The sequence below is a fragment of the Lactuca sativa genome, chromosome 1 (assembly GCF_002870075.4).
Source record: "Lactuca sativa cultivar Salinas chromosome 1, Lsat_Salinas_v11, whole genome shotgun sequence".
Lineage (NCBI taxonomy): Eukaryota > Viridiplantae > Streptophyta > Magnoliopsida > Asterales > Asteraceae > Lactuca > Lactuca sativa.
In genome coordinates this window covers 131,758,970-131,772,835 of record NC_056623.2, presented here as the reverse complement: position 1 = coordinate 131,772,835, position 13,866 = coordinate 131,758,970, and the positions used below count along the sequence as shown (strand labels likewise).

Sequence of the window (13,866 nt, the reverse complement as noted above, 5' to 3'; positions counted from 1 at the left end):
GTATGAAACATAGAGTAGATTAGATGAATGCAAATTTATATATTGTAAGAAATATAATTGTATGACATTAAAGTTTATGCAATGGATTGTATTTTTTTGTATATGGTATTTTATTTCTATTATGACACATTAAATGCAAATTTAATTTAAAAATTAATAAATATATAAATATATATTTTTTTAAATATCTAAATTTACGATACGCAAAAATGTGTGTCATCTTCATTTATGACATGGCCTTTCTTGACAGGGGCTTTCTTGATACGCATTGTGTTTCATTAACACGCGCGTCATAAGGTTACGACACGCGAATGTGTGTCGTCTTCCTTTATGACAGCGCCTTCCTTGATACGCATTGCGTGTCGTAAACACGCGTCGTAATTGCGCGTCGTAAATGAGCGTCGTAAATGCGCGTCGTCTCTCTTTATGACAGGGCCTTCCTTGACGCGCATTTGCGCGTCGTCTGAGCCTTTTACGACGCGCAATGAGCGTCGTAAAAGGCTGTTTTTCTAGTAGTGTCATCGGGTTAGAATACCAACATACTATGAGTCCAATCATCCTAAGGATGAAATATTCTCGGCCCACAACCATCAGGTTGGAATGCCTACACACAATACATATATAAAAGATACTATAGGTCCAATCATCCTTCGGGATGGAATACCCTAGACCCTCAACCATTGGGTTGGAATGCCCACCTACAATGAGTCCAATCATCCTTGGGATGGAAAACTCTCGGCCCACAACCATCGGGTTGGAATGCCCATAACCAGTCAAACATGTGCACCTATATCAGATAATCATATAACAGTCAATAGAGACAACATACTAGGGTCCTATCTTCCTCGGGATGGAATGCCCTCAACTACCAATCAATCATGTGAACATATAACAAGTAATCTCCTACCAACATACAGATAGTCAGACCAAACTACAGGTCACTAAGCATATATGCTCAGAGTGTAAACAATCTAAGGCTAAAGGATTCGATTCCATAACGGTTAGACTCAGACTAGAGTTGTGAAGCAGAACCCAACCCTTCATCCTAAGATCCTTTAAACGATGTAAGCTAGCACATACAGATAGTTATACAGACCTAACAGATCACTAATCATAACACCATCCTAAACAAGAATACAGATCTAACATAACATCATAGCACGTAATCACAAGATAACTAGGATAACAATCCACAGAGCCGACCTTCGTTCCTTAGACCCTTGAGTATAGTGAGGATAACTCACCTCACAATGTCGATTCGAACTGAAGAATCGAACTTCCGAATTGTTGTCTCACCAAAAATCCCGAACTATCCAAAATAACAAATATTAAGTAGATAAATGGGAATACTAATTTTACCAAGAGTCCCACCAATGATAATAGTCCATTTTGCCTTCCTCTAATTTGGGACAAGGCCCAATACCAAATCCATGATCCACAAGTCCACATATGTAAGGAGCATTATTGGCCCAATTTTCCAAATTAGGCCAAACTCCCTAATTAGGCCTCATTCAAAGACTCACTACCAAAACTGGCCCAAAAAACTCTTATCCAGAGAGCCCATCAAGGCCCAAGTCCAACTAGTGCAAAGGTATCCCAATCCCGAAGCCCAAATCGCAAAAGCCCAATAGGGGTAGTACGTTGGGCGTACCCCTCTGGTACATGGGGCGTACTCCATCTCATGTTTACTGAAAAACAGGACCGTTGACTCGATACGCGGGGCGTATTTCTCTCTACACGGGGCATACGCAAGTCTGAACCAAAACTCTCATAAGTGCTTAATGGCTTAAGAAATTAAGCCCAAACTTCAGATCCATCAACCAAATGTGCCTAAGACTCATAAAGTCTTGAACTTTAAGACTTTGGACTTCTAGAAAGTTCTTAACAGATGGTCTTAATCCATTAAGACCTTCCTACTCCATGCATGGGACACATTCAGCTATTAGTACATCATTTTTATCACTTAGGACCCTTTCTAGGTTTTCGAAGGACAGCTTAATATGACCAAAATGCATCATGCACCATATTGGGGTTTTTGGGAGAAGAAAAGTACCAAGAAACTAAACAAGACAATATCTACTCAAAATAGTTGCCAAGCTAGAAGCTTTTTACCTTTTGGAGCTTTTAGAGGACCAGAGAACTTCAGATCTTCAAGCTTGCCTTCCTTCTCCAATTATTTGATGCAATGCCTTCACCTTCAAGAGCTTAAAACACACACTAACTCACACTCACACACAAAACTAGGGTTTGGGACGTTTCTGGTATATGGAGGCTAGGAATGATGAGAGAAAATGAGCATAAGGATGTTTATATAGCCCCCAACCCTAAATATTAGGGTTTCCTTTTGACATGTGTACGCCCAGTGTACACAAGTGTATGCCCAGCGTACTAGGGCGCGCCTAGTACGCTTAGTGTACCCTTAATGACGCGCAGCGTACTCCTCCTGGTCCCAAAATTGTAACTTAGGCCTTAGGCTTTTCATGGCTAAACCTTTCCATCCCCAGGGACTATAAATGACAAATCTTGGGATGTTACATCAGTGATCGTTATTGCTATGTTCTGAACTTTGAGGTGAATTTTCCTCACTGTACTCATGGGTTGAAGGCACCAATGCTGACCCACTAGATTGTGTTATGTACCCTTGTGTATAGGGTGTTGTTATGTCGTAGTGATCTGTTAAATTGATAGATCTATATAATTAACTGTACTTGCTAGTTATCATTTTTCTGTTGCATATATCGATATCTTGCAGTTGGGTTGAGGTGGTACTGCTTTATGCTGTGAGCCAAAAACCCGGGAGCAATCCAGTCATAAGCTAAGGGACGGGAGAGCAATCTAGTCTTATGATGTTGGTGCGGGAGCAAGCCAATCATGAGTTATGGGTCAGGAGTAGGAAATCCAGTCTCATGTGTGGGCTTAGGGGCAATCAAGTCTGATGTTATGCGCCCAGTGTACATGCATTATATATGTATTGTTGTGTGCGTACTTTTTGGGAACTCATTAAGCTTTAGCTTACAGTTGTTGGTTTCATGGATTCAAGTACATCAAATGATTGTGGCAAGACGAATTTGTGATCGTACACATCCTCCTGATTGATTATGTTTTGAGAGATTTTTTATACTCTGATTCTATGGTTTTGGGTCGAAAACAATGGATTACTATCTTATGGTTTTTTGGAATAATTTTATAAAAATTAAAAAAATATATCATGGCTTTTGAAATGTTACATATTTGATAAACTTTTCGTATTTATGTTCTATATATTTTCCATAGAATTCTTCATTATAATAAATATGTTTGTGATTACTAAATACGACACAAAATGATTTCAAATATGATAGAATCTATCTGCGATGTAAATTAAAGCTTGTTCTTAAGAAAGAACCAACGTACGATATTTTGTTGCATGTGATAATACATCTCACAACTATGTTAAGTTGCATGAACACCCACAAAAGAACTTAATTGTTAAATTTGAGAATGTAACGTCTAAATCATAATATCATAAAAAAAAATGAGGACATAACAAATGGTAGTATCAATTCGGTATTCCCATTACACACAAACAGTAATTAAGGTATTAGATATCACTTACAAAAAAATGATTTAAATCATTTTGTATACATACTTTGCTCGAGAGCTCGTCATTCTATGGAAATTCAAGTAAAATACGAAGTCTCTAACAACTTTATTGACTAGTGAGGTTTTTTTTTTATGTATGATTAACTTCACGATCATGATTTACAAGTCTAGCACTTTCCTTTTCCTTCAAGTCATCAAGATAATGTTGATAAATATAAGAGAGAAATCCCCATATAGCTAACAACATGGAAATCACCTTCACTCCATTCATTTTTTCATCAAAAAACACTACGGCCAACACAGGCACAATTGGGATACTTAAAGTGGTAATAACATTCGAGAAAAGAGATGAAACTTCAAAGATCAAACCCACATAACCAATCGAGAAAACTTGCCATGAGACAGCTGTCCCCACAATATTCATTATGTATGAAACCCTTCCAGATTCAAAACTCCCCATTTCACCCTTTATATCTTTCCATTCACCGCTAGCAAATAGTCCCACGAGAATTCCAACAGTAGCTATCAAGTTTTGGTACACGATCATATCAAATACCACATTATAACTTGTAGATTTCAAAATCTTTTGAAACGCGAGTTGTGTTATGGAAAGCATTAATCCATACCCTACACAATCATAACGTAAACATTATATTTTTGACTGTATTATTTTCAAACAAAAGGTTACCTAAGCATTGAAGTCTGTTAGATTTTCATTTGAAGAAACTCTATTTTCGAATACTTAATTCCAAATGATCACTACTAGACTAGATTGTTGGATGGTTAACTTTTTGTTTATATATAAATAGAGTTTTGTATAAAATAGTAACAATTTTTGCTTTTTTCGGTCCAAGTACCTTAAATGTTTCTAACAACACCAAAGAGACTAATGTTGATCATTTGAGATTTAAGGACTCCAAAATGAGCAACCAAAAGTTAACTAATCGACTTTAAGTTTTGTTTCATTTTGTGAAATTGGGTATATTCTTGTTCCATGTCTGTAAAGATCTGCATATTTTTACAGTGATGAAAGGCACAGGTTGTTGCTAATGTGTACATACCGTACATGAAAAACTTTCGGAAACAATCTTACTAAATATATGGCTTTCTAGTTTCAGTAGTGATTTAATGCTGGAAACGATGTCAATTGGTTGTAGTGGGGTTAGTGTGACATCATCACTTATCTCATTTTTAATGTTACTATGTTAGAAAAAAAAAATTAAACATAATATCTAGTAGTATTTAATAAAACTTCTAAATTTTGACATTTTGTCACGTAAAGTATGTCTAAACAAATAAGAACTTCAGAAAACTCATCATTTGCCACTCTATCACTAAAAGCTAAAAAATACAAAAATAAAATCTTAAAAATGTAACAAAAGAAAGAAAATTATAAAAAAATTAAATTAAAATTTGATAGGTTAAACGTTTTTTAGGAAACATATTGCTTAATGAAATTGCTTTTTATTTGCCGGTTTATCAGTATACATACCATCTATGTAATTAAAGTTGTTTTAAAAGTTAGATACTATTTTAGGAAGTACGTATATGTCATGTAACTTAATGAAGACTAATGTTAGTTTTAAGAGCACCAGTTAAATCGGAAAAAGGAATCACTGTGATAGCAACTAATTTATTTTAAAAAATAGGTAGATTTTATAGACCAAAATAAAATATAATGGTTAAAGTAAGGATTTTAAGATCATAATTTTATATAGGGTCGTTTTGCAACATCGTGATCGTAAAATCTTATCAAAATCATTTTAAAACATAAAAAATACATATTCATCCGGTGATACAGTTAACCATAAATATTTTAAAACATACAAAATACATTTATAATAGATTATTTAACGATAAACAATTCAAAAGGGGAATATTACGAAGTTAGTCCATGAAAAATATTTGAATTACGTTTTTTTTTTTTTTTTAAATATTAGCAATACTATGATCTTACGATTCGATCCTATGATCATACCGTGATCCTACCAAATAATGATCAAAATAAAATTGGGATCGATTTACCTAAATGAGATCATGTGTATACAATCAAAATTGCAATTTTAACAACCTTATTATAATAAAGCTCAAAAGAAGACTATACCTGCAGAAGCAACAACTGTGCATACAAAACCAATGATATACTTGTTTCTCGATATTTTTCTAGTCTCTTCATAATCGCCTTGGAACACAAGTAGCGTGGACGAAAAACTAAGAAGAACAAGCGAATTAGCTATGAAAGGGGTGAACTTCTGGCCATTAAGGAAGTATGAAAACAAGGCATTGAAGGCGAGTTGACTCGCGCAAATCAATGAATACGTGGAAACTGGCAGAAACTTGAGTCCGAAAGTATACAACATACAATTTGCAGCCAAGAATGTGCCGATAGTTGTATATATAATCACAAGGGTTGTCCAAGAAGGTTTTTTGGCAACTTGCTCAGGGTGTTCCGGGGGTGTTTTTGAAGGTGAAAATAGGAAGATAAATGGGAACATAAGTGGAAATCCAGCAGTTTGAACAAGTGTTGCCATCCATTTACTATTTCCACCTTTAGTGAAGTAAAGTCTTCCCAACATTGCTCCGACTGATTGGCCGGAGAGTGCAAACATGGTGAACATTGCTATTTGTATCCACCACTTGTATCGTATGACCTTTGAAAAGCATCGGCCACCATCTAATAGGGTTTCTGTGTTTGTATAACAATAAAGCAAAAGAGTGGTGAGTAGTGGAAGAATAGTTTTTGTGTATATTCTTCTTCAACAAGTTATTATCTATTAAACATTTAAGAATTTAGAGTTTCTCTTATTATAATTTTTCATTAAATAAACAAGTCATTGACAATCATGCTAAAAATTACAAGTTAAACTGACACGTAGCAATGCATGTTAATGGGTATTACTAAGGTTGACCAATTAAGTGGTCAAAATTAAAAAAAAAAATTCAAAACTTAGTGAATGTTAAAATCAAATTTTTATGAAAGGATAATGAATATAGATCACCTTCCATTGAAAATAATATAGTTATCCCATTCCCGCTTACAATCGTTATTGGGTTGTTACTAAAAATATAAAAAATAGATTATATCGTAAAATACTAATTAATATATATATATATATATATATATATATATATATATATATATATATATATATATATATATATATATATATATATATATATATATATATATATATATATATAATATATCCAGCTGAATGTACAACCTTTTATATCTAATAATTTAGGGATCTTGGGCCTCGTACTTTCTAAATTACCATCTACAAGACTAAAACTTTCAATTCATTATTGGATAATGAGTATTATGCCATTCCCATCATCCCATGTATTTACTATCGCATATATAAAAGTTTATTAGAGTTTCTTGATGGCCAATTCCTAAAAATATAATGTACAAGTTTTATACCCAAATGTACAAGTCATATTGCATGATTACTATGAATTTTATAGTCGCCGATTTTTTATTTTTCCATTGATAAAAGCTCATGTTTTATTTATTACCTTGTTAAATATATAATAAAAAGCCTACAAAGGACGTCAAATACTATATACAGCTTTTCATACACAAGATACAAGTCACTAATGCATAAATTTTGGTAGAGAAAAAAGACATTGGTTTCGATTATAAAGTGTTCAAACATAAAAGTGTACTTACCAACTGTATTTGTTGCATGTTCTTCATCTTCCTTCATTGATTAGTAGAAATAGGGAAGAGGGCAGAGCGAGAGAAATCTGAACTAGTTTTGGGTTTGTAAGGGTGCTACACTGCTACTTCCACTGCAAGCATCGTCACCATGTGAATATAATAATTATAGGTATTAATTAATTTATATAAGTACAAATTAATACACCTTTATTCTTGTTAATTAAACATATTTATATGGAAAGTTAAAATTGGGTTAACATGTTTTTCTAATAAAATGGGTTGGTGTAAAAAATAGGGTAACACGTTTTTTACACAATTTTTTTTATAAAATATATTTATTTTTAAATTAGTATTTTATATATGATTTTATTTTTTATAATTATTTACTTTTTCTATAGTGGTTAGCAAAAAATATGAAGACCTAATGGAAATAATTCAAATGGAGGAATTGAGAACACAATGACAAAATCATCGTTTTTTACCAACCGGGTATTATATTCATCATGATATTAACATTTTTTTCTTTGTGTTGCAATTTGTTAACAAATGTTTTTTTTTTTAAATAATAGTTGTTTGAGTCTCGTGATGAGTTGATGGAATGGGTGCGAAACATTGCATTTTCTCTTGATTATGTCATTTGTGATAAGAATATCAAAGATAGGTAAAAATGGTGTCGTATCTTATATCATACTTATTTGTGATCATGGTCGTGAATACAAAAGTTAAGCAACAATTAAAAATTTTGGCACCAAAAAAATCAATTGTAACTTTTAATTGGTAGGTGCATATATCAAACAATATCATGGTTGGACCCTCAGGGCGATATGTGAATCATCCATATGCATAATATATGGAGGGGAATGTTTTTGTTAAGCAGTTGAAAGAACACAAGAAACAATTGGTGGCCTACTTGACAAATCAGAAATTTACACCACATGACATACTCTCGATATTAAAGGAGCGTGACGAGAATAATGTATCTACACTAAAAACCATATACAATGCACGTTCAAGCTTCGCTCGTCCCGAAATTACGGAAGTACTCCAATGCATGTTTGTATATTCAACAAGTATTTTTGTTAATTTAATTTAAATATTGAATTTTTATTAATTAACAATATTTCAATGTAGGCTCTAATGGAAATTCGGAACAAGAAACATTTTTTTACGAAGTTCTCCGTAAATAGTACTTCAAATGAATTGGAAAATCCATTTTTCATTCATTTGTAGTCGTTGAATATAGGGAAAGCATTTCCAGACGTTTTCATACGTTTTGAATATATATGCAACATATAAGACCAAAAAATATGGTATGCATTTTGTTCGGATTGCTGGCACAACTTCACCCAACAAGCCATTTAGTATATCATTTTCCTTTGGATTGCTGGCACAACTTCACCCACCGTTAGAAATTAGCATAGATAAATAAATGTAATAGAGTATCAATGTAGCAAGTCATTCTTATAAATAAATGTGATTGAGTATACCCTTACATATAGAGATAAATCGACTTATACGCTCAAAAATGAGTGTCCAGAAAGTCGTATCGTCTTCTAAGATGGTTAATATATTCGGAAAGTAAAGGATGGTGTGATTTCAGGGATATAAGCTTTGTAAAAATCTAAATTTGATTGGAGGAGTTATAACTTTTGTAGAATGGAAAATCAACTATGTAATTAAAGTTATTAATGTCAAAATATGATTAAGAAATCGGTTGAGTTTTGGCTACTGTCATCAAAATGAAAGTCACAGTACTTCTCTAGGTGAGAACGTCAAGACAAATAATATCGAAAACGGAGTCCAAATGAAAAGATATGATTTTTATAAAATCATTTAATTATACCCTGTTAGGCCAAAAGGTGAATGTCTAAACTAGCATATTTAATTATACGTATTGGAATAATTATGGAATAAAACTATATTAAAGGAAAACTTAAGGATATGTAATATACTTAATGGTACTCTACCCTAATATCCTATCAAAGAATATCAATACAAAGATAATTATTATACGCATATGCTTAATTATATGTATGAATAACTATCTACGAAAATTATATTAAAGGAAAAAAGTAAATGTAAGAATAACAAGGATAAATAATCATACTTTAAAGGTTTATCAAAGCAAGTTGTTGAATGAGACGTATTATTTATCCTTTAGCCGATTAATATTCAACTAACATTGAACCTATAATCGTTAATCTTAAGTGAACATTAAAGGTATGTACAGATCTCCGGTTTGACACTCTCACTTGCAGTTGCTAACTACTACCCCGATAGGCATAACTTTATAGTCTTGCGACGTTTGATGAAGCGTAGTGGTAGAGAAATTTCAAGTCATATAGCTTGATTATAGGAACTCATTGATAACACTGTTTGCCAACATTAATTAATTAAAATACCTAAAAAGGAATGCCTTGAAAGTAGTCAAAGTATGAAAAGATAAGAAAAAGGATAAAAAGTATATACAAGAAAAGCTATAGGATTAGGATTAATTTATCCTAAGAAAAATAAGATATAAAGAATAGAAGCCTTTTAAATAAAAAGATGATAAAAGTATTCTGAAAGTATAAAACAATAAAAACATGTGAATTCATCAACATTTCGTTGACGTTTTCAAAACTCATGTATTCTCAGGGAAATGAGTACCGGTGGAAGTAGAGTGTTGAAGGAAGTTGTCATCTTTCTAATGGAAGCTTTAGTTGTTCTCATGTTGTTTAGTTTATTATTTTGGAAGTGTGCTTGAATATCAAAAAATGTAACCCCTATATTAATAATGAATAAAAGAAATATATGTGTTATATTTCTATGTACTGTTCAATATACTTTTTTTTCCAGATCCAACATCCCTAACGTCACACAGCTCGACATTTCCTCCGCTGGCTGAGGGTGTGACAGGTTTGGTATCAGAACTACTAGTTATTGCGAACTAGTAATTCCTTAGGAACTATTACTACAAGTTAAGGCATATACTCTAATTAGGTTTAAGCTTTAAACCTAATAACTAAAAGTATTAGTATAAATTACACGACTGGTAGACTACTGACGGGAGAGGTGTCTATTTAAACTGTCGCTTGGGTTGCTAGATTTCAGAATGGCTATATGCTAAAATGTTCCTACCCTCCATCACTTCTCACTTGGACAATCCTTACATGATAGTCTTGAAGTACAAAACATCAAATTAATAAAATACCCTTAATAAAACAATAATCTGATATATATATATATATATATATATATATATATATATATATATATATATATATAAACTCTTATAAATATATCTAAATATCATAAATAACATCAATATAAAGAACAATTCAAGATTTTAGGTCTAAAACGTTAACTAGGGTTAGTACAGTAAATCGGTCGTACCACAATTAGACCTAGAATGTACAACTAAGTTTTATTATGGTCCGACCGACACACCCCTAAAATTGGATATGGTAGTTGACAAACTAAAAGCTTGAAGATTTATGGATTAGTATCCTATTTCGATTAGTTGAGATTATTTTATTGGAGGATTAGATCTAGAGCTACTTGTCGAGGATTTTACACCTAGCTTGAGTTTTGCTTTTGAGGCTGTATGGATTGATGGTCCAGAGTTCTGTATCTGGCCTGCCTACATAGAGAGAGTCACATGAGACTCAATACTATCTATTATGTACTATAACTAAATATTATTTGTATTCCTATGTTACCTCTCATAAACATTTAACATGTTTGATGTCTTATGCAAGTTTGCGGGAGCTAGATGCCAACATAGGTATATAGATCTTACTTCCTGATAGATGTTGTTTCATGCATCTTTTAAGGTAGTTTTTATTACCATTTAACATTATATTTTACACATTTGAAAGTCATTAGTTTAAATAATGTTCAACTCATGTCATTCGTTAGAATTCCTGTACTGCCGTGTTATTATGTCATTTTCAGATAATTTGAGTGGAGCGGTACTTTGGGAGCAACTTTGGATGCGTTTAATGGAGCATTGAAGTCTAAATGGAGCTTGGAACTTATTAAGTATTATGTGGAATGCTTAGAAGATGTTTTCGCCAAGAAATATTTGATCAAGTTGATTATACGAATATAGATTGCTACATTCTAAAGCCTAAAGGATGTTGTTGGCAGCTTTGACCCATTGTTAGTATTTTGATCATATCTATTGACTCGTAATTCCGATTGACGAGATTCAAAATGTTACAAAAAACAAACAAAATTTCTAACGAATTTCGTCTTTGTGAAAAAAAAAATGAGAAAATGCAGAAATTCGATCGAATTTTTTCAAAAAAATTCGATTGAATAAACACTTTGCAGTCCAGAGTATTTAAAATCAAGAAAATGAAAAATCCGACCAGAACTCAAAAAATCCAGTCGCGTAATCGAAAATTTCGATCGGATTTTTGGATTTCTTGCTCCCAAAGACTCTAGCTTGTATATATATAGGACGTCTCTCTGATCAGATGGAAGGTTGGACGATTCCTAATGCTCCAGACGACAAAAAAGATGATTTCTGAGGCAATTTCTCTTCAATTTCAGTGATTTCTGAAGATCTAAAAGTTAAAGATCATCTCTTACATTTAGTTAGCAAGATTAATCAATTAGTTTATATTTTTATTAGTTTTAATTTGTTTTTACCCATGTCTGGCTAAAACCTTAGATGTCAGTTCTACAATTGACAAGTACTTTTCATGTGATTAGTTTTCACATCTGTTTTTTTTTATTTGTGTTTCTATACAGATTTTCTAGTTTTGAGCTTAATGAGCGTTTGATTTTAATTATTGTTAGTCTGATCACCTAGCTAGAGTTTTATCATTCCAGTTAATCAGTTAATAGAATCTGTAATTGTTCTTGCAAACTGGTAAAAAACAACAAGTATCAGATTGGTTCCGTATTAGGGATTTAACTCCAATACAAATTATAAAAATCATATATTTACGTTTCCGATCTTCTGAGAAGTATTGGGTAATGCTAGAAATTTTACACATATCTTAATGCAACTTTTTTTATTTTAATTAAGAGCTTGTTTAATTAGACAGTAAAAAAGTTGAGGTTAACTGGAGAGTTTGTTTTGGTTAATTTTATTAGGTAAAAAAGATTATACTAACGTTTATTAGTTTTTCTTAGTATTAGTTTAGATAGAACGCATTCTGAACAACCATATTTGAACTGATTGTATGATTAGGAAAGTTGCTTCAGAACTGAAATCGTTTTTATTATTGATTTTTGTTTAATTTATTTTCACAACAAATTTTAGTTTAAATCAAATCACACTTTTTAATAATTTTTGTGCCATGTTTTTCTTCTGACACGTTATCGCGTCATATTAGTTGTGGTAACCGGATGACCTGATGCTACCGGTTAAAATTACAACAAACTGAAAACATAATAACTTATTTTAACAGAAAAAAACACGTTCTTAAAATCAATAAAACTGAAAAGTTATGACTTTAATACCTTTTATTCTAAATATTATGATTTTTTTATTTTGTGATTTTTTTTTTCTGAAAACGATAGGGATAAATTATTTTGTTTAAATCAAGTTTTCAAAAACAAATAAATAGTAAATAATAAATAATTTGAAATTGCCGAATATAATGTTGCCATTCCTTTAGATTTTCAGATATAAAATAATAAATCCAGCTGAATGTACAACCTTTTATATCTAAAAAGATAAAAAATAAAAAATCAGGGATCTTGGGCCTCTACTTTCTAAATTACCATCTACTATAAGACTACAACTTTCAATTCATTAATGGATAATTAGTACTATGCCATTCCCATGTATTTAATTTCTCATAATAAAAGTTCATTAGAGTTTCTTGATGGCCAATTCCTAAAAATATAAAAGTTTTATACCCTGTTGTACAAGTCATATTGCATGATTACTATGAATTTTATAGTCGCCGAATTTTATATACAGCTTTTCATACACAAGATACAAGTCACTAATGCATAAATTTTGGTAGAGAAAAAAGACATTGGTTTCGATTATAAAGTGTTCAAACTTAAAAGTGTACTTACCAACTGTATTTGTTGCATGTTCTTCATCTTCCTTCATTGATTAGTAGAAATAGAGAAGAGGGCAGAGCGAGAGAAATCTGAACTAGTTTTGGGTTTGTAAGGGTGCTACACTGCTACTTCCACTGCAAGCATCGTCACCATGTGAGTATAATAATTATAGGTATTAATTAATTTATATAAGTACAAATTAATACACCTTTATTCTTGTTAATTAAACATATTAAAATACCACTTGCCTTCATAAACGCCGCCACCATCTTTTTCACCATCGCCGAAAATATTGTAATGGTAATCGTCTTTATGGTCTAGGCAAGCTCAATAAAATATTGCTCCCTTCTTGCCTATTTTGTCCATATAGGTACAATTTTAAATCAAAATAATCATGATTGGAAGAGTAAGTGTGGTAATGTTCGATTTAAATAAATGTTCCTTATATGTATGTGATACATGTAAGTTGGTGAATGGAAACACATTTCTTTTCTTTGTCACATACACACCATGGGTAGTGCTGATAAGAACATATTCTGAAATTGATGTTGTACCAATAATATGCATCGTGTTTAATAGTCTTCCATTTGAAACCTCTTGAAGAAACA

At 32.0% G+C, this 13,866-nt stretch overlaps 1 protein-coding gene across 1 annotated transcript; it reads right to left on the bottom strand.

The window, feature by feature from the left end:
* Positions 1 to 3,530: 3,530 nt before the first annotated feature.
* Positions 3,531 to 13,691, bottom strand: LOC111909395 (probable purine permease 10). The gene is made up of 5 exons (XM_023905214.3): positions 13,507 to 13,691; positions 13,271 to 13,392; positions 7,256 to 7,377; positions 5,687 to 6,268; positions 3,531 to 4,209 (listed from the first exon to the last, which is right to left on the bottom strand). The coding sequence occupies exons 3-5, from the start codon at positions 7,290 to 7,292 to the stop codon at positions 3,713 to 3,715; spliced, it is 1,116 nt and encodes a 371-aa protein (XP_023760982.1). The 5' UTR covers positions 7,293 to 7,377; positions 13,271 to 13,392; positions 13,507 to 13,691; the 3' UTR covers positions 3,531 to 3,712.
* Between the last annotated feature and the right edge of the window lie 175 nt (positions 13,692 to 13,866).